We start from the raw sequence: 20,048 nt of genomic DNA, 5'->3' as shown, positions 1-20,048 counted from the left end.
GTCTAATTTCGTTTTAAAAAATGCTTTTCTAAAGTGCATAAACTTTTGGGATTGACTGTATAGCCAATACATCCTTAAAATCGCTTTGAGGACGAGACGCGTTCTGCGGTCTTCCGTTGTTACAACTACACACGGTATTCTTTTGTTCTCCAGTTTGAGAATTCAACATTACGATTGTAGATATTACGAAATCGTGCGGGACGTCAGGCCGAACAAGGGCACGATACTCAAGTCCTCGGTCGAATACATAAAACTGTTGAAGAACGAGCTGACGAGGATGAAACAGAGCGAGCACAGGCACAAGCAACTGGAGCACCAGAACCGGCGGCTCCTTTTGCGAGTGCAGGAATTGGAGTTGCAAGCGAAAGCGCACGGGCTCCCGGTGTCGGACTTCAACTGGCCGTCGACTTCCGGTAGCATGCTCAACGGCTTCCCCCGAAACAAAGTCGAACAGCGCAAGGTACATACGAAATGATCGTCGAAGATGATTAGTATAAATAATTATTTACGAATCGAATGTATGCACACGATCGATGGAAATGTACAATCGTCGAAATCGCGTATGATCGACGAAACGTTCGATGGAAGGATTTTATTTGCACGAAGCAACGAGCCTGGTACGTCGAAAGCGACACCGGCTGCTTTGAATTTCGTCAAGGTTACGCCGATCGACGCCGATATGCACCGACGATCGTTTCACGATCCTTGATCCGAATAAACGTTCGTTTCGTTCTCGGGACTGGTTTCATAATCCGCATCTGTTCTTACCAGTTACCAGACTACAAGCTTCGAAATCGCTTCGTTTACTCGCGTTCTATGTACGTCGCACGCACACCGAGACGCAACGAACGCTTAACAACACGTATGCGGTCATCGCAGTCTCTTTTACTCCCACTTCGTTCCTCAGTTCGAAATCCCCACCCGACGACGACGACGACGACGACGACGTATCATTCATTCTTTTTCTTATCCGCTATAAAATACGCGTGCACGTTTATTTTATAAAACTACAGTTAGATAATACTGATTGCATCCTATCCTCGATTCTAATAGTCATTGCTTCCTGCATACGCTTAGGTCAGTTCCGTGAATGAGTGTAATTACCAAGCATTTTCGATTAAATCGCGGCTCGCGTTACCCATACGCCTATCTACACTACGTATTTACACCTATTTGTGCATCTGCGACATTTAGGTCAACGATGAGATAAGAAACGCATGAATTACGATCACATTCTCTCGAGAAGTGTCTTATATTTTATAAATCGAGTCCGTGTTGATAGATTCCAGATTTGGTGGCAGACGAAGGACCGAGCTTGAGCATGTCGCAGCTCGAAGATCTGATGGAGGACGACGGTAACGGACCGATTCACAGACGCGACCCGATGCTCTCGTCGCCTCATCTTCCACCGTTGAGTCCGGCGCCGACGGGCTGCCAGCACGGCCTACCGGACGAGGACACCCTCGGCAGTCTAGCACCCACGACGCCGAACTCCTCGTCTGACATGGACATCGTCGCGTAGCACTCGAAACCCTCGCACGAAACAATTTTTTATAAAGTGTCAGGATCGATGCTACGCGTTCTTCGTATTCGACGGCTGGCCGTTCTAATTTTAAGTAAAACAATCTATCGAGTTTTAGTAGATTTCCTTTTGGAGAACGAAGTATGCAAAGAAGATTGTGTTTGAATGGATACTCTTACCACAGAACTGTCGGTTGTGTACATGGATAGACGCGTACCCAACGTCGAAGCTCGCGCAGGACGCGAGACAAGAGCAAGCAAGCAGTTGAATGATTATTATTGACAACGAGCACGTACGCGTGAGTACGTACGAAGCGAGCGGGCTACGGATTTGATGCATTTTCGATGCGGAGAGAATGTAAGGAATGCGTGCGACGTGGAATAAATCTAAATTTACGTTTCATACATTTAATCGAGACGATGGAAACGTAAAGATCCGCGGTCTCTCGAATCTTTCTCGGGAGAAAGATAACGAACAAGTTACGTACAACGACGGTCCAATTTATATTCTCGACTTTCGACGAGAAGCGGAAATACATAGGCGTATACGTAATATAGCAGAGCTTGCGACAAATATATCTATATATTTTTGAAGTATTTTGCATATTTTGGAAACGGCGAACAATTACCGACGATCGCGTTATTCATATGGTCGCCGTGGCAAGACACGCGTATGTTTCGTTCGATGGTCGCAAGTAATACCGCCGTTCCCGTTTCTCTGTGATCCTCTTAATGTATGCAACAATCGCGTTTTACCTCGTTACTGCGTATTAATCGCAATTGTTATCCGCGGAAGCCGGCAGGATCTCTGCGATACGGCGACTGCGAGAGACTACAAAGTATATAAAGAGACGTTACGTAAAGAATGTGCCTCGACTTCTTTATTCCCCGACACAATTTTTATTTCCGCTCGCGGTTTCAGAGATATGTCAAACGGGATTATTCTAAAAAGACAACACAGTGAAAACGTCCCGAAGATCGAGACGGTGTCGTCGATATGGAGCTACAGTTCACCGACTCTGACTTCTTTGGTACCACGCGACAGTGCGTCGCGATGGTGTGAACCGCGTAAGTAGGTCAACGAGCAATTTGTATCGGAAGCACAATTTTCGATGTTGTGACCATCTCTCACAGATTCATATTTTTCCAATCTTAATCCATATTTGTCCAGATAAGATCGATATCGGCTTCGTTGAATAAATCGCGAGCGGAAAGTTTGAAATGATTTCCCCCAGATTTTCCTCTCCTTTTGTTTTACACGTAGATCACTCGACCAGGCTTTGATATTGAAGATAAGAAAAACGTGCCAGGTTCTTGCTTGTCCTTTTACGATCAGATAATGTAAAAAGAAATTGCATACCTATTGAGAAAGACGCACGGTGCTTTTATCGAGTGTCCTCGACAGTGAAGTATGTACATGTATGCCTACGTGTATACTGTACACGCGTTCGAGTCCAATTATCTGGTTCGCAGCGAGAGAACATCGATCGTTTACCTATCTGCGATCAACAAATTGATTCGAAAATTCGTGATGAAATTTGATGCAAGATCTCAGCTTCCCAACTGAATCTACGTGCACTGTGATAACAGAGATAAAGATTCCGCTAATCGCGCATACAGGAAAATGTTCTAAAAACGTATCGTTTTATTTGAACATCCGTTTTCAACGAGCTTCGGCAAATTTATTCACGTAACGATATATACGTACGACACGTGCGGTATCCATTTGCACGCTTCAGTCTCCAAATGTGCACCTGTGACGACCGTGCAGTGTTTTATCATCGATCTTTGATAAGCCGATATAAATAAGAATTACCGTATGCGCCCGATATATGTATCCGATTAAAAAAGCATAGTTCGCGTAGCAATTTATGAAGTCAGAATTAGAAATCGGATTGTTACGTGTACATAAAAGATCGATCGGATACTCTGTCACTGACGTAGCACGATTTTCAAAACGATAAAAAACAACAAATCGAAGGACGAGGATCAAAGACGAATTGAAGCGGGATTTGACGAAAACAATGATTATCACTATCAGTCCGTGATCATGATTATATCATTAAAATTAATCCGCGAGAATTTCCAAGTTTTTCGTCGCGTACCCGAACACGTGTACAGAACGTGAAAATCGGAGCCGAGGAAACAGTCGACGGTATCTCGCGCCAATCCGCGTCCGAGGTCTTTGTCTCACCTTTCGAGGCTCGAGACAATTTGAAAAACGTGATTGGCCGTATCCTAGCTGCGTTCCTACGCGAGACACGAGACGAGTCTCACGTGAACGTCGATCCGATCGTGCGTAGATCCGAGAATGAGCATGAATCAAAGGCATGACAGCGATGAAATCGGAGTACCAGCGGAGCAGCGAAACTCGGTCTTATGAAAAATGAGATACCTTCATCCCTCGGATTGCGTTGTTTCTACATGCAATCTGGTTCGCGGAAATCATTGCGTGAAGTAAGCACGACGATGAGGAAAGACGTCAAGCGGAAAATGGGGGTGAGAGACTGGGTGGATCGGCGGGTCAGCGGGAGCCGCGAAACGTTCGGATTAATCTCGCGGACATAAGACATAATGCCACCGAGCTGCTCAATTACGCTCGGATTAGCAGTGCACGAGGGGTTCCCCCTCTCCCCCGACCGCGTCTCTCCTCGAGAATCTGTACTCTCAGTGTCCCTTGCACGCTCTCCACCTCGTGCACGGTCTACCAGGGCCTTTGAAACGCTATATAAAGTGAGAAACTTCCTCGGTGGCTCTGTACTGTGGCGTTAACGCGGCACCAGGCCGGATAAAATTCGTCGACGAAAAAAAAAACGGTACGGTTCGTTCGCACGATCATAACGTTGACTAATTACTCGGTTCGTCGACCGATCCTCGATTTTGCCGTCGACGGACGATTAGACCGACACGTGCCGTACATCGTGGATACGTACTTCACGCTTGCCGGAAGAAAACTCTCGCGTATGGCATGATCGATTTACGCGTGGACCCGAGTTAATTTTTACGAGTGCCACGTGTGTGATGTGACACCGAACACGGCTACGAATAAATTCTGAACGATATATACGCTTCGTGCGTACGTACGTAGGGTGGCGAATGCCAGGATGTGCGTTTTCGTTCCACCGATAACTGACCCGAATATCAGCTTCCCTAGCGCGAGTTCTGTCCGCTCAGTTCGTATCTGCATATTGGTTCCGTTCACAAAAGATGTAAGGTTCCGCGAATGGAAAGAACGAGCTATTATCCAATTACGTCGGGCGAAACTACGAATTAGATGACCAGCAATCAGCTTACAATAGTATAGGCCCGTACGCGCCGTGATAATCTCGATACACAAATGGAATCTGGCGTCTGTTACAGATCCACGAGTTCGACCATGAAACGGTTCACGGTACTCGCTTGCTTGTTGTCGATCATTCTCGGACTCGATGCTCTCCCCAAAGGCTCGACTATTTACGAAGGTTCGTAATCTTAATAATTCCGTGATGCAACGAGTTTCACGGTGAATTGATCACCAGTCAAGTTCAATCAAGCTCCTCCTCCGGTGGTCGTATAACGTCCGCTCAGCGCCCGTCTCTCTTGACCGATTCACATTTTTTCTTAATGCACGCGAGACGGAAATAGAAACTGTCAACTTTTCAATTTCCTCAATACTTTTGTAGATATGTCGTTCTGGCTAAAGTCCGGCCAGGAGAACCTCCGGAGGAACCTGGCTTATCGGAACAATGAAAATCGTGCGAAGAATATTATCATTTTCATCGGCGACGGAATGGGAATATCGACGGTCACGGCCGGTCGCATATACAAAGGCCAAATCAAAGGCAACGCCGGGGAAGAATACAAATTGGCTTTCGAAAAGTTTCCTAACGCCGCACTCGCCAAAGTAACAAACGAATCTCCGATCTTAATACATAACATACATAAAACAAATTTTCCGTAGACTTACAATACGGACAAGCAAGTACCCGATTCGGCTGGCACGGCCACTGCTATATTTTCCGGCGTCAAGTGCCGCTACAAGGTTCTGGGATTGGATACGAGAGCTTCGTTCAATCACTGCGACAAAAACATTAATCATTTGAGCAAAGTGTCGACGATCGCGGATTGGGCGCAACAAAGCGGGATGGACACCGGTGAGTCGATTCGGCAGTCTTAGGACTGGTGCCACCTGCTCGTAAATCGTATGTAGTGTCCGTACGATGAATCATAAAGGGTTTCAATAAGATCGCATACCGGAGCATTGAAACCATTCTTTGATCGTTACAAGTTTTCGCCTCGCGATATCTGCCAAGTTATCCGAACGTAACGATCGCACGTAAAGACTATATGGACACGTGTACAAGGACCAAAAGTCAATTTTACGCACGTATCAATTACAGATAAGGTAGTCGGTTCTGATTTTCGTATAGATTGATCAATGGTACGTGAACGTGACTCGTCGACTGCAATGATCGACTCACGGTCGGCTACCGGTGTTAAAGAATCAGTATCGAATAGACCTTGTCGAAACGAGCGCGAAAACGAGGACAAGGAGGTCATGAGGCGACCTTCTGTTTTATCTAGGACGTACCATTTAATCTCTTCCATTCTCATTTTCTATTTTCGCGATAAGTGATTCGAGTCGTACCAGTTTATATTATAGGAAATGTAGTGTCCATTAGAGCACGATACGCCGATCAACGGTTACTATTTCATTTATCGTTACACATTTATCTGTCGGCCATATATGAAAAAAAGAATTATTCGAAACAGGATTCGTAACGACGACTCGAGTAACGCACGCCACACCGGGCGGACTGTACGCTCATACGAACAATCGTGATTGGGAATGCGACACCGCGATACCGGGACAGTACAAAGACTGCGTGAAAGACATAGCGAGGCAATTAATCGAGGATGCGCCAGGGAATAAGTTTAAAGTAATGATGGGTGGCGGAGCTCAGCATTTGGGTCTGCCCATGGAAGAGCCGATAGACGACGACACGTGCGTTAGAGGAGACGGCCAAGATTTAACCAAAGTCTGGGCTAAGAATAATCCCGATGGCCGAATAGTTACCGATGTTGACCAACTGTTCTCCATCGATATTGCTAATACCTCGAAAATTTTCGGAGTTTTCGCGCAGAGCCACATGCCTTATCACACCGTAAAACCGGAGAACGTACCGAGTTTGGCTAACATGACCACGCAAGCACTCAGATTGCTCAAGAAGAACGACAAAGGTTTCTTGTTAATGGTAAGATTCGATGGTTTTTTTATATGCGGTCTAGCGAATGAGAAAAGTGATTTACAGGTGGAAAGCGGAAGGATCGACATGGCTCATCATCACAACTGGGCACAGTTAGCGTTACGAGAGTTGTCCGAACTCGAGGAAGCGATACTGGTCGCCTTGGAACAAGTGAACTTGGACGAAACGCTAATCATCGTGACTGCCGATCACTCGCATTCGTTTACCATGAACGGTTACCCGACCCGAGGAAACGATATTCTTGGTTTCGCGAATAAACCTTCGGATCCACCGTACGAAACGCTGACTTACGCGAACGGTCCAGGTTTCTATCATCACAGGAGGAACGACAGTACTAATGTCAATGAAACGTGGATACCCGTCGACAAAGATCCGACACGCAACGACCCGTATTATGTTCATCTGGCTAGTCTCTATTTGGAAGACGAGACGCACGGAGGCGAGGACGTCGGAGTCTATTCGATAGGTAAATTGTTTAGATCGCATAAAATCTGCAGTCTACTGACGAAACTAATTTTTGTTTCAGGCCCGTACTCTCACCTGATTCGCGGTACCTTCGAACAGAATTACATCGCGCACGTCGTAGCGTACGCTGCGTGCTTTAAAAACTGGCCCTCACACTGCGACAGTGCATACGGTCGTTACTATTACGAATTGTCTAACTCGGTAAACCAGCCGACTGGTTCGTACCTTCTATCTATTTTCGTACTCTTCGCCTGTTTCATCCTCTCTAAGTATAATTGATTCTTGTGTCGTTAGCCGTTTCACTCATTCGTTAGACCGCAGATTTCTGTGCGAAATGAAACTGTAAATATTGAAACAGTCGATTTTCTTGTAAATGCATAGAATCTGCAGTGTCGTCCTCCATTAAACGTCAGGTACCTCGTTATTATTATTGCCATTCGTCGTACCCCGTTAAAAGACAGGCGTACCCTACGCCTGGCAGATTGAACAAATCCTCGTCGGTTTGTAAAGAATATTCACAGTATTGTAAATAGTCTTCACTTATCACTTGAACCCACGTTATCTTCGAACTATTCCGTAATTATATATATATGTATGTATAAACTATAGCGTGTATAGAACAAAGACTATGATTAATGCAGTTTCATCTGTGATACGTCGACTAGTTCGTAATAACCGAAACTCGTGATCGAAACAAAGTGTTCTCCTCGCAAATGAACACTGCACAGGTACAAAAATAAATATTCGCTCTCGTTCGAGCGAGTAGAAGCTTTATTCAAAATGAAAACTGCTCGATGCATCTGTACACTGTAAACGTACCTCTACTATTTGTGTATAACAACCTACATAATGCAAAAATAAAAAGAACATCACAATGATTATTGTTCATTGACCGGCGACGACGAGATCGTTTTGCCTTTGACAATAGCGATATGGAAATTTTTGTAAATCAGCGGATTGGTATCGTCGCTGACAAAGTTCCGATCTGGCTTGATCGACGCGTACGGATTTAATCTCGGTTGCAGAATTACATCGATTTCCGCGACGGAACCGATCCTCGCCATTTCCCAAACCATTTCGTCCGCGGTGTAAGACGTGATCGCGACAGGCTTCAATTTTCCACAAAACTCTCTGATCGTTTCGAACCAGGTGTCTCGACCTCCGAACCCAGTTTTCCTATAGAGCCCAGGATTAAACGCGCAAATTAAATCGGGCTCGGCAATGCTCGTAGAGTCGTGAATCACGTCGTGATAAAGTTTTTCGGGTTTAAACGAGACGACGATAGCTCTGTTATCGGATTTACATCTCTGGCACAGGTTTACCGTGGACAAAAGTTTCGGAGGAACGTCTCTAGGCAGATGCAATTCCGGGCCTATGAAAATTAAACGAAGAGTCTTCAAGTTTGCTGATAAATGAAGGAACAGTTTCTCCCAAACGTATAAATTAATTCCCTCGAATTGGAATTCCGCTCCAATTACGTGTATAGTATACTCGATTTTAGTTTGCCAATCGTCGCAAGAGATTTGCATGGTGTAAAGAGCTGTCAAGGGAATGGTTGACAAATGAGATAACAGGCAATACGTGTAACAATCCATTTGACGATAATACGAAGAATCTCCATAAATCTCGCACATCAGTTCGTCGAAGTACGACGTTCCTACGGACATCGATCGATGCACGTTTGGAATCCACGGCTCGACTCGGCCGTGTTTGCGTTGGAGAAATAGAAACCTTTGAAAAATTTGGAACTGCTCGCACCAGTTCTCGTGTTCCTCGCCATGATTCTCGCAAAATGATTCCATTCCACAGCGTGGACAGCAGACTAGCTTCTCGACGAAGCGACGACAGATTCGACAGACCCTGGGATACAACACTATCTCTCTTTCCCAGAGTTCCAACGACCTACCGATTCTCGATTCAAAAATAGCGAGCAAACGCAATCTAAAGACACGGTATTGTTCCGGGTCGAGTTTAGAAGAAATCGTCGAGACGATGGAAGAATGAATTTCTGCTAAAGCTTCGCACAGCCCTCGATGCTCCCTTAGTCCTTGCGCCTGATGTCTCTTCGAGCAATAAGACACCATTTCACATTTTTCGCAACAGAGTTTAGATTTTTCTGAGCACAACGCACAGAGGCTCGACACGAACACGAATCTCGGTTTGATATTTAATTGAATCTCTCCCTCTTCGTCTTCGCTCCGTGACAACGTTGAGATCAACGGGTAAGACAATCGAGATCGCACTTCGATCGGAACTTCACGTTTTTTCTCGTCGATCACGTCTTCTTTATTTCGTCTCTCCTCTATTTCGACGTTTCTTGCCGAGTTTTCTCTCCTCGACGGTCTTCCTTTGCCACGATTCTTACGACCCATGTCACTTGAGAAGATATTCAAATCGCACTCTCCCTTTTTCGTTTGAAATTAATTATTCTGACTCTGAACTTTGAATATCCCGAATATATTCAGGATTCGATAAAGGGAACTCACCTCGCGGAACAGTTACACCGTACAGATACGAACACTGACTAATAAGAAGTGCGGGTATAAAATAAATCTGAATGGAGCCTGTTTGACGTGCGAGACAAATTAGATAGCACGGCCATGAGGAAGTCCGTTAGCTTACAAAGGCTTACAATAATAGGAACTTGCGCATTGCTCGAGGGATAGAATTTACTTCTACGGGCACTATGCCCACTGCCTGCCCAGTACCGTGGCGAAGATAGAATTATTTCGAGCATCGTCCCCGCGTGCGGACCCCTATACCCAGGGTGAACCTCGGTTCTAAATCGACCTCGCTTCCCGAGAGTTTGTTACCGTGTACCTGTTCTCTGTCCTCTACAGTTTTTTTTCCCAGTAATTTACATTAGTTTTTACGGTGAGCAAACTTATTTTTCATTTCCCCTTTTTACGAAAACCAGCCAAACACCGACATGTTTTGTAGACTTAGAAAATAATTCTTAAACCTCGTCTTAAGCTTTCAAATAATTAAATTTACGAATCCTAATCTGTACAAATAAAATTTTGTCAAGGTATATCGTTCGCGTCTGTTCGTTTTGCATAATTGTCGCGCGTTGAGCGACGCCTCCACGTGGTTGACCCACGAGTTGCGCAATGACGTACAGAATACAGAACTCTGTTTCGAATTCGAGTTAGGTTAAATTCTGCGGCTTCGAGAGGTTATGTTTTACACGTCGGAACCGTCGAAGCTCGTAATCACCTTGCCAAGTCTGTATTTTTTCGTAACGCTGCCAAAGGTCTATTTATAAGAACGCTGAAGAATGTCAGATATCCAGTATGTATCATGTAGTAAGAGTATTCAGTTTTGCAACGGCAAATAAATTCTGATTTCCGCTTATGGCATTTTAACTTGCATCCTTATCTCAACACGTTCTCTGTAGAACATTGTAACATTATTTCTCCCTATTCTGTTTTAACATAATGTACTAATCAATGTCATCACCGTTCATTTGCATTTTACATAAGACTGCATCCTACGTCCTACATCCAGATACTGACTCATTGTACTCTTATGCATCATATGTACTCTGCATAATAAATATATGTAAAAACACTGCCGAAAGAAATACCCATTAATTATTTTTATCCCTTTTGTTCGTTACATCTATCCCGCATTCTTTTCTTCGAAGAGATAATCGGAACGCAAAGTCGTGGTCAAGAGTGATCACGATGAATTAAAAAATTCGATGGGAGTAGGAGCCAATGATTTTTTTATTACAGTTCTCGATAGCACAGTAACTCAAGCGACTCGACAAGAATGTACAATGATAATGTAAGAGCGAGCGTACGGCATAGGAAGTCAGAGACGAAATTCAACGAGAGCCAGATGCTCGAATCATGCAGTGATGAGGGGATACGATCGAGTATCAGAGATGTAATTGCAGTGATGAAGTCCGAAGAGGACACGGAAAGCGAGGACGAAAAGGATTACAAGCGGCAACTCATACCGACGAACAGTCAAATCAGCGAGGATGTGATAGTTCGTCGGTTCGAAGACGAGAACGTTTGGTCTATATCCGTACAAATGTTCGTGCCCTTTTTGTTAGCCGGTTTCGGCATGGTGGCCGCCAGCCTGTTGCTGGACGTTGTACAGGTACGTGGGGCAGGTACCGAAAATTTACCTAATGAAACGTACAGACGCGCACGTGGGATGATCTATTCTCTAGCACTGGCCAGTGTATCAGACGGTCTCCGAGGTCTATATACTGGTTCCTGCGTTGCTCGGTTTAAAAGGGAACTTGGAAATGACGTTAGCCTCCAGATTCTCGACTCATGCGAATCTCGGACACATGGACACGAAGAAACAACGATGGACCTTGGTCGTTGGAAATCTCGCACTGATACAGTGTCAAGCGACGGTGGTAGGCTTGCTTGCTTCCCTGGCCGCCGTCGTACTCGGTTGGATACCGGAAGCTCAGTTCGATATGAATCACGCGCTCTTATTATGCGCCAGTGCCTTGTCCACCGCGTCCGTGGCAAGCTTTCTCCTGAGCTTGGTAATGATCGCGGTGATAGTATTGTCCAAAGAGATCAACATCGATCCAGATAACATAGCCACGCCGATCGCGGCTTCCCTGGGCGATTTAACTACCTTGATGCTTCTTTCAGGAATCGCGTCCCTTCTCTTTAGAGCCACAGGTAATTTGTACCGATACGCGATCGTTAGACTGCGGACTTGTTATCGAGAACAATATTTTTAGAGCATGGATATAGATAATAAAATTCTACTTTTCCCACGAACAATCCGCAGTCTAGCAATTAACGAACGATCCATGACCCTGTCGCACTTTCAGAATACGCCCCTTGGATAGCACCGACGTTGATAGTGTTCCACGTAACAATTACCCCGATCTGGGCCTATATCGCGGCCAGAAATCCGTTTACCAGGGAGATTTTAGACTACGGCTGGGCGCCTGTGATATGCGCGATGCTAATTAGCAGGTCTTCGTTTTTCTAAACGCAATTTCAATTGGACGCGACACTGCGATTCCAACGGTCTTCATTGATTTCAGCGTGGGCGGTTTGATACTGGATTACACGATATCCAATTACAAGGGCATAGCAGTATTTCAGCTAGTTATAAATGGCGTTGGTGGGAATCTAGCGGCGGTGCAAGCCAGCAGGATATCGACGTCTTTGCACAGAGATCACCGATCGAACAACGAGGGATCACTCCCCGTCGTTCGTTTCGATCCGTCCTACACCTTTTGTACGAAAGGTACGTCTATTCGAATCGCGCCAGTAGATGAATTATAAACGAACGAGTCGTTGTAGGCGGACACGCGAGAACGGCTAGAGTCTTGCTGATGATGGTTATTCCCGGCCATTTAATATTTGGCTACACGATTAGCTACCTCCAGGCGGGACACACATCCCTGACGCCTATATTTCTTAGTTTCTATTTACTCGCCGCCTTGCTACAGGTACGAACAATCGAAATAACAATCGGAATTCGTATTACGATCTTTCGATCATCATCAGGTGACGTTACTATTGTATATCACTCAACTGATGGTCATCTGGATGTGGAGACGAGGAATGGACCCGGATAATTCTGCGATCCCATACCTAACAGCCGCGGGTGATCTGATTGGAACGGTGCTGCTGGGAATCGCGTTTCATATACTGTACGCGATTGGAGACAAAGATTCCGATGTCGGAGACTGATCGCGAAAAAGACTGAGTTCAACGAAGTTCGTGTACTTAGTTCCTTACTTCCTCGTAGTATAGTGTTACTCATTTACGTTATTTATATGGAAGCATGCGAGATCGTATGCCGGGCATGTAAATACGTACAGGATGGGACCAAATCGGTTCTGATCGCTCAATTTTTAACTACAAACTGCGCTTGTAAATATGAACGCGTGCAAGTGCTAAGTACTTATTTTGTACCAAATAATGCAAGCATTTAATAAACTTGATTGACGACAGGACGCGTACGATTTACTGTCCCTCGTTATTGCATCACGGGTCAAGTACGCATGATTCGAAATTCATACTTATAAAAAGACGTTTCATATAGATAGAAGTAAAACGTGAAATCTTACCTCCTCTTATTATTAGCGTACGTACGTACAGAGGAAAGAAGAACGAACGGAGTGCAGCCATAGATAGGTCAGATCGTAACATGGCCCGAGTTAAGCTCGACTCGGCTGGCTGTAGTGGTGCGTCTTTCTTTTATACGAATTATTACGGATAGGCCTGTAAAGGTCTGTAAGCGTAATCGCGAAGCAGATCTAACGCGAGCGTGTGCGCGTGTGCGCGTGTGAACGAGCAGACGTCGCGGACGCGTGTGACACACGTATGCCGTGTACGTACACGTAGAAACGAAACGACCGACTTGTGAGAGAGTGTCACATTCAGCCCGTCTCCGTCAATGAAATAGTTAGATCTGTCAGTGCCAACTATCGCCTCGCTCTCGACGGACCTTTTTAGATTTTATCTATCGCGTTGTCCGATTCGCTCCGTTTTACTCAAATGCACCGCGAGTAGAGCGTAAGAAGAAAGGGAGAGAGTGCCGCGAGATCACGCGTTCTTTTCTACCTGTTCGCATAAAGACAAAAATCTGTCGTATCCACGCGGATCCTATATGTAGTACATCTATCTGTCTTCTACGTTTACTAAAAAGAGAATTGCGAAGAGAAATAATTGAAAGATGATCGGCTCTCGTAAAGAAGTTTCGACGCGCGCGTACCACGAGTACAGCTGATCGAATTTTCCACTGCAACATAGTCAGTATTAGCCCCCCGATGAATGCGCCCATATTTCCCTGCTGTTTATCGTCGCACGTAAGTATAATCGGGGCGGAGGTACTCCCAAGGATAACGTAGGGACGGAACTCTTGGCCTTCCACGGTGAACGAAAGGGATATGATCGCTCGCGGGTCACGGGGACCAAGTATCAAAACGTATGTTAAGTTATTGCTTCTCATGGTCGAACTTAAACACGTGGAGTAATTTATCAATTTGTGAATATATGTTACGGAAGTGGTTCGTACTCACTCGCGCGCCGCTAACGTTAAATGACAATGTTTGCAAATGCCGATGCACGAGATTCCCGATATGTAACGCGGTCTGCATGTTTCTCGCAGCTTCGACGGAACTTCCTCGTCGAGCAGTCGAGCTCGCGGGCGAACTCGTGAAAAACTACGCGAACATTAAAACGTGGGAAACGTACGAGGCCGAGTGGTCGAGCGAATTCGTGAACCGTAACAGATCTTGCGTAATCGATCTTTTGAGGAAAGAACGAGACGATGATATGCACTGGCGGCGCGGTGGAGATCTAAACGACGCGAGATCTCGTATATTTGAACAAAAGATACACGAGGAGTAAATTTGCGCAACGTTCTAAGATAATGCGTGGGAGTTGAAACGTGAAATCAATCGCTGGCCAACTATATTTTCCTCCGTGTTTTCCCCGCGGTGGCGGCAGCCGAGCGATAAGCATAATCAGATGTTCAACTCGATCACATGACCGATCGCCGAAGGATCTATCAAGCGATCGAATCTGACCGAGGCGCGATACAGTTAGATCCGCAGTTTCATCGAAGCTTCGATCAGCAAAAATAAACGAATCTATGTCGTATCTCGCCATACTTTAGCTGCTTCGATCTCAGTCGCAATCAGATCAAACGAATCGAAAAGAAGATACGAGGGGGGACGGGGCGGACAGAAAGTGCGGACAGGTAGGCAGGCGAAAGACGAGAAAGCAAGAGAGCACGTATGCCGGACGGTTGATATAGACGGTGGACGACGCAGGCGGGCAAAGAATCGCGGTTTACTTTGGCTAACGATCGATAATTTCGCGCTTGCTCGGTTTACCATGGGCTCCCGGTAAACGTTCTGTACGAGTTTTAAGGAGACGAACGCGATGCATGCGAGAGATCAGTCGCGATGTAACCATAGCGTGAAACGGCCTCGCACCAGGCCACCAGCCTTAAACCACCAAATGCGTGACGACGGTTGATTTGATTTTTGTTGCCAGAAGAACCGACGCGATCTCGAGAACGTTCAAATCCGGCATCCTCGAGTCTATGTATCTGGACGAGATTCGTCGCACCGTCGAGGATCACTTCACGGAGGCACAGGTACGATTCTTCATTGTATAAACGTAGCCTCTTCTACTTTCCTCCAAATGCGTACAGATACGTACGTGTCTTTTACGTAAACAGCAGGGACTCGAATCGCGTAATATAATATAATACTGTCTCTCCCTTCTTTTTCAACGGGAACCAACGTTCGGCACGCGTTGAGACTAACTTCAATCTTCCTTTATCAACGTCCGTTTTGAAGGCAACGACGACGCTAAAATCGTTTTAAGGAAATTGTTGCGAAGGTATTACCTGGGATCGACGATGCTAATGACAATCATTTCTGTAAACAGCACGCGTGTCCGCGAGGTCGAAAGACGTTCTCAAAAATGCCTAACGCAGTAGTGGGACGTGGGACAATTAATGAAAATGAACGAAGAACGGAGAGCGAAGATCCGGCATAGCGAGTGACGAACGGTATGACGTACGCGAGAAAAATTTGGTATTAAAAATTTTGCACGGTCCGCGATATTGAAAGCCAGAAGCGATTCAATTTTCAACGTGACTTACGCGGAGTGGTTGCGAGCGAATCGGACTAGAGATATCGTCCCCCGCTGGTTACGTAATTCGATTCTTGTCCTGAAATACAACGGCAACGTGCGAACATTTAGACAAGCGTTATCATTCTGAAAGAAGAATGGCTATATATCCCTGGCAGCGAGTCGCACGGGGTCGTCAGTAGAAGATGATAGAGGATCAGGCGCATCAACATCCGGTACGACTACCACCCGACAAGCACGCTTGCGTCGATGTCACTGCACCAGCCAAATTTGAAAAGTACGTCCACTTTCGATTATTAGACGATCAGTTTCACCCGGAATCCACGCACATCTAACGAGGAGAACACGTTTTTTAGTGTTCGATTCGAAACGAGACTAGATAACGATGCAATGACTAAACGGAGTGAAAAAATAGGATTTGTATACGAATTCGTCGGTTAACAGTGATCAATGCAAGGAACCTTTGCTTTCGGAGAAGCAAACATCCCACAGGATAACACCGGCCGACGGTCGACCGCGGACACGCGGTAACTCGGAGTCGGCCGTCGGGAACGCGGCGATGGGCACGAGTTCGGCTACTACGAACACGAACGCATGGATGGAAACCGTTGTCACCAACGCTACCATCGTCGCGTGCGTCTCCGGCGACGATAAATCAGCGGAAGAGGACAACGCGCAAGTGCCCATCTTCGACGAGGGAACTACCGACAGCGGCCGTCTTCCCGATGTCGTGGCCGAGAGCAAAATTTACGGAGGTGCCGAGGCCGAACCCCTCGAGTCCTACTTGGCCATTACTATTCAAGTTTTTATACCGTTTCTTATCGCCGGCCTTGGTATGGTGGGAGCTGGATTGGTGCTAGACTTGGTTCAAGTACGTCCTTCCTTACATCGTTTCGTACTTCGATTTTTTACGCGACGGTTCGCCGTGTTATTGCAGCATTGGGTGGTGTTCGAGAAAGTGACCGAATTGATCATCCTGGTACCGGCGCTGTTAGGTTTGAAAGGAAACTTGGAGATGACCCTAGCATCTCGTCTCTCGACTCAAGCGAACCTCGGGCACATGGACACGCCGAAGGAGCAATGGCAGATGATCGTAGGAAATCTCGTTTTGATTCAAGTAAGTTATCTTCCGATCGGCGAACGATGTCTCGGTATCGAACGCGTCCCTGTTCATTTTTCTATCCGCTCATCTCATACGCGGTTCTACTTGTTACTGCTAAATCGGTTTCCATCCCCCGAGCTTCACAAATTTTCGCGAATTATTACGTTACGATAAGTCAGACGATCGCAAGACGCGAAGCTACTACGCAACTGACGTCTTATCATTGGCGCCAAGATCTTATTTGATCACGCGTCAATGATAAACGACCTTCAGTGAGAAACGTCGCGGTACTCCATGCAAAATTACTTACGATTCTTAATCATTAATCACCTCGATTTAACGGAAATAGGTACTATAAATAGATTCGAATTCCTGTTCCATTATCCACTTCGTAGCTCAATTTTTTCATTATTTGAAGAAGAGTAAAGAAAATTAGATCGTGTCGGCAGTGCCAGGCGATCGTGGTCGGGTTCCTGGGCTCTGTGGTGGCGATCGGGATGGGCGTATTTCGGAACGGCTTCTCTATCTCGTTGGATCACGCGTACCTGCTGTGCGCCAGCAGCCTCGTCACCGCGTCTCTCGCTTCGTTCGTCCTCGGCCTGATCACCGCCGGCGTGATCGTGTTCTCCCGTCATTGTCATATAAATCCGGACAACGTCGCGACACCGATCGCCGCCAGCCTCGGTGACATCACGTCGCTGGCTCTGCTCTCTTGGATTTCGACGATACTTCACGAATCGATAAACAACAAGCAAGACTGGCTCGCTCCACTCGTCATCGCTTGCTATGTCCTCGTCACACCGCTCTGGGTTTGGATCGCCAAGAGGAACAAGTATACGAACGACGTTCTCTACTCTGGATGGACTCCCGTGATGATCGCCATGCTCATCAGCAGGTGAATATCGATATATGCTAAGTTCGCTCTCATGGAACAAGTGGAGATATATAATTGTCGACGATACAGTTGCGGTGGTCTGATACTGGAATTCATGGTGTCGCGATTCGAGAATCTGACCGTCTTTCAACCGGTGATCAACGGCGTCGGGGGAAACTTGGTAGCTGTACAAGCTAGCAGAATATCGACGGCTCTTCACAAGCAAGCTGAGCTGGGAACCCTACTGATACCACCAGGCCACACGCATCCAGTTATATTCATAACACCCATTGCAAACTTTTTTGGGAAAGGTAATTAAATCTACTAGACCGCGGATTATTGCATTTGATTGTTAAAGTGAAACATTTCCGATAGAACGTTTCCTTAATGTCTGATCACGACAGCTCACCCCCGGCTCGCATCGACCGTAATGCTACTTATTTCACCTTCAGGTATACACGCAAGGACGACGAGAGTTCTGATGGCGATGGTGATACCGGGGCACATCATCTTCATTTATCTGATCAACTACATGAAAGATGGGAACGCGTCGCTTACACCCCTATTCGTTTTCGTCTACTTGTGTGCTGCAACGTTACAAGTCGCGGCTCTGCTCTACATTGCTTACATAATGATTCACTGGATGTGGAAGAGGAAAATCGATCCCGACAATTCGGCGATCCCCTATCTAACAGCGATGGGAGATTTATTGGGCATCAGTTTACTCGCGATTGCCTTTCAATTCTTATATCTCGTCGGTGATCAAGATTCTGATGAAGCAATCGTCCCTTGAGATCGCGAAGGATGCTCGATCAATTCCTAAGTATTTCTAATGATTTGTAGCCGTCGCGTGATAAGCACGAGGAAAGTCGACGGTTGAACTGTTAGTACAGCACATAAGGAGATTAAGTTCTACGCAAATAACGAAGCAATACGCACGCAACCGAGACTAATTGTCGACAAGGCTGTGCTTCACGAAAGTATATCCCGGTTTTTCCTTTAGTTTATTACTTTTTCTCTATCTGCCCTGATCATTAAATAGAACGAGATGGATCTTTAAGAAGTGGGCACATACGATCGTTTATGACTTACGGGATTAACTTGCGACTGTCTTCGCTTTAACGAACTTTGTTTCCTACTTGTTTTATCATCAAGAGAGAGAAGTGCGTGCAGCCGTTCCCGACGGCCGCGTCAAGTGTATGTGTCTTCGACTAGTTGCCTTCGTACACGATGAATTAGATGATTTCAAATAATAATAACGTTCACGCAAAGTATTTTTGAAAGCTTTGAAGATACTCGCGCGCGATTCTCCTCGCAGTACCCACAATAACGTAATTTTAATCAACGTTAGAGATTGCATCGCGTTGCAATAGTTTTATATGCAAGTGTATATACATAGCTGCTACGAAACGCGAGTCTTCCACACCGAAGCTGATCGATTATAAGAAACGCGCACGCAAAACACAAAAGAAAATCAGAATATTACTCACTGCAGAAATAAGTGTCCTCTTTTTCGTACGTAGATGACGATGCAAATGTACTTCATTTTCTCCAAATGCGCATCCGAGACAGCTCCGGCGGTAGAAGAAAGTTGACAGGACATCCGGGCACACAGTCGGTAGAGATGAAGGCCGTAAACTGTATCTTGACAATAATATTAGTTCGAGCGGACGCACTATTTTCTATCCGACGCGAACGAAAATAATATTCTTTCGAGCCAACGCACTATTTTCTATCCGACGGGAACGAACCCAGATCGTTTGCATACGGACTCTGATCTCTCGCTCTAGGAAATCGAACGCATATTCTTTGCGGTTGTATAGATAGATAGTTTTGGAAAACGAGCGTGCCAAGGAAATGAATATTAATTAAGAAGCATGGAGCTTCGATGTTGCTCTGTGAAAGGCTAGAGAGGCGATGAGCTTGAGAAACGATTGATATTGTTCCGAATTCGGTGCTAATAGAAGCTAGGTCAAGTTTATAACGACGAAATGCGAGCTCCTGTCCTATTATGTAATTACAGATGCAACGATAAGAAAAGAGTACGCTTCAACGCGTCATGGAATGTACCTGTTCTACGTCGAAGTTTTGGAACGAGTCAAACGAAAGGATCGTTAATCACTTTCAGATAATATAACAAAAATTCAGACGCCGCATCGATAAAAATTGAGTCAACGCACATTGCAATGAAATATCGATGTAGTTTTATATAATAAAATGCCACGAAAATTAAA

General features: G+C 45.7%; 6 protein-coding genes across 18 annotated transcripts in view; 4 read left to right on the top strand and 2 right to left on the bottom strand.

Moving 5' to 3' along the window:
- The window catches only part of Mitf (transcription factor Mitf), an 11,124-nt gene extending 8,737 nt beyond the window's left edge, over positions 1-2,387 (top strand). For 2 of the 3 annotated variants that reach the window (XM_018023821.2, XM_018023818.2), the window contains exons 6-7: positions 154-460; positions 1,283-2,387. In XM_018023821.2, the coding sequence (XP_017879310.1) occupies positions 154-460; positions 1,283-1,522 (547 nt within the window). In that variant the 3' untranslated portion in view covers positions 1,523-2,387. The remainder of the gene's footprint in view (positions 1-153; positions 461-1,282) is intronic. The other variant, XM_018023820.2, reaches the window with a different exon arrangement.
- CtsL4 (Cathepsin L4) overlaps positions 1-13,363 on the bottom strand; it is a 25,265-nt gene extending 11,902 nt beyond the window's left edge. Inside the window, exon 1 of the mRNA XM_026813182.1 lies at positions 13,297-13,363. The gene's annotated coding sequence lies outside the window, so the exon portion shown is untranslated. The remainder of the gene's footprint in view (positions 1-13,296) is intronic.
- LOC108624514 (alkaline phosphatase 4) lies at positions 4,185-8,110 on the top strand. 3 transcript variants are annotated; one of them, XM_018023896.2, is made up of 7 exons: positions 4,185-4,337; positions 4,882-4,982; positions 5,184-5,404; positions 5,462-5,654; positions 6,274-6,755; positions 6,813-7,233; positions 7,294-8,110. In XM_018023896.2, exons 2-7 carry the CDS (start codon positions 4,898-4,900, stop codon positions 7,509-7,511), a joined length of 1,620 nt encoding a protein of 539 aa, XP_017879385.1. In that variant the 5' UTR covers positions 4,185-4,337; positions 4,882-4,897; the 3' UTR covers positions 7,512-8,110. The 3 variants fall into 3 exon arrangements, with proteins under 3 accessions (XP_017879385.1, XP_026668979.1, XP_017879386.1); XM_026813178.1 differs by lacking the exon at positions 4,185-4,337 and adding an exon at positions 4,395-4,627; XM_018023897.2 differs by lacking the exon at positions 4,185-4,337 and adding an exon at positions 4,659-4,730.
- On the bottom strand, positions 7,986-9,748 carry LOC108624515 (uncharacterized). The gene has a single exon (XM_018023898.2). The coding sequence runs from the start codon at positions 9,602-9,604 to the stop codon at positions 8,111-8,113; it is 1,494 nt and encodes a 497-aa protein (XP_017879387.1). The 5' UTR covers positions 9,605-9,748; the 3' UTR covers positions 7,986-8,110.
- On the top strand, positions 10,373-13,179 carry LOC108624414 (solute carrier family 41 member 1-like). Of its 2 annotated transcripts, none has more exons than XM_018023682.2 (7): positions 10,373-10,523; positions 10,970-11,745; positions 11,858-11,887; positions 12,043-12,190; positions 12,262-12,467; positions 12,524-12,672; positions 12,731-13,179. In XM_018023682.2, exons 2-7 carry the CDS (start codon positions 11,007-11,009, stop codon positions 12,914-12,916), a joined length of 1,458 nt encoding a protein of 485 aa, XP_017879171.1. In that variant the 5' UTR covers positions 10,373-10,523; positions 10,970-11,006; the 3' UTR covers positions 12,917-13,179. The 2 variants fall into 2 exon arrangements, with proteins under 2 accessions (XP_017879171.1, XP_017879170.1); XM_018023681.2 differs by having other exon boundaries at positions 10,376-10,523; positions 10,970-11,342; positions 11,416-11,887.
- LOC108624466 (solute carrier family 41 member 1) lies at positions 13,346-20,048 on the top strand. 8 transcript variants are annotated; one of them, XM_026813173.1, is made up of 8 exons: positions 13,623-14,037; positions 15,233-15,335; positions 15,950-16,115; positions 16,283-16,709; positions 16,776-16,955; positions 17,390-17,835; positions 17,905-18,125; positions 18,267-20,048. In XM_026813173.1, the coding sequence occupies exons 3-8, from the start codon at positions 16,024-16,026 to the stop codon at positions 18,605-18,607; spliced, it is 1,707 nt and encodes a 568-aa protein (XP_026668974.1). In that variant the 5' UTR covers positions 13,623-14,037; positions 15,233-15,335; positions 15,950-16,023; the 3' UTR covers positions 18,608-20,048. The 8 variants fall into 8 exon arrangements, with proteins under 8 accessions (XP_026668971.1, XP_026668972.1, XP_026668974.1 ...); XM_026813175.1 differs by lacking the exon at positions 13,623-14,037 and adding an exon at positions 14,044-14,156 and having other exon boundaries at positions 15,236-15,335; XM_018023804.2 differs by lacking the exon at positions 13,623-14,037 and adding an exon at positions 14,044-14,156.

This window comes from Ceratina calcarata, unplaced genomic scaffold, assembly GCF_001652005.2.
Source record: "Ceratina calcarata isolate Rehan_Ccalc_2016 unplaced genomic scaffold, ASM165200v1 scaffold310.2, whole genome shotgun sequence".
Classification (NCBI taxonomy): Eukaryota; Metazoa; Arthropoda; class Insecta; order Hymenoptera; family Apidae; genus Ceratina; species Ceratina calcarata.
This window is presented reverse-complemented; position numbering and strand designations above follow the sequence as displayed.

Bases quoted from the DNA above. Each gene is read 5' to 3' on its own strand.
- LOC108624514 (XM_018023896.2), top strand. From the start codon at position 4,898: ATGAAACGGTTCACGGTACTCGCTTGCTTGTTGTCGATCATTCTCGGA. The intron at 4,983-5,183 runs GTTCGTAATCTT...ATACTTTTGTAG, and splicing joins AGGCTCGACTATTTACGAAG to ATATGTCGTTCTGGCTAAAG. The intron at 6,756-6,812 runs GTAAGATTCGAT...AGTGATTTACAG, and splicing joins ACAAAGGTTTCTTGTTAATG to GTGGAAAGCGGAAGGATCGA.
- LOC108624515 (XM_018023898.2), bottom strand. From the start codon at position 9,604: ATGGGTCGTAAGAATCGTGGCAAAGGAAGACCGTCGAGGAGAGAAAAC.
- LOC108624414 (XM_018023681.2), top strand. From the start codon at position 11,007: ATGTACAATGATAATGTAAGAGCGAGCGTACGGCATAGGAAGTCAGAG. The intron at 11,888-12,042 runs GTAATTTGTACC...TCGCACTTTCAG, and splicing joins CCTTCTCTTTAGAGCCACAG to AATACGCCCCTTGGATAGCA. The intron at 12,673-12,730 runs GTACGAACAATC...GATCATCATCAG, and splicing joins TACTCGCCGCCTTGCTACAG to GTGACGTTACTATTGTATAT.
- LOC108624466 (XM_026813170.1), top strand. From the start codon at position 13,377: ATGGCCCGAGTTAAGCTCGACTCGGCTGGCTGTAGTG. The intron at 16,710-16,775 runs GTACGTCCTTCC...GTGTTATTGCAG, and splicing joins TGGTGCTAGACTTGGTTCAA to CATTGGGTGGTGTTCGAGAA. The intron at 18,126-18,266 runs GTAATTAAATCT...TTTCACCTTCAG, and splicing joins TGCAAACTTTTTTGGGAAAG to GTATACACGCAAGGACGACG.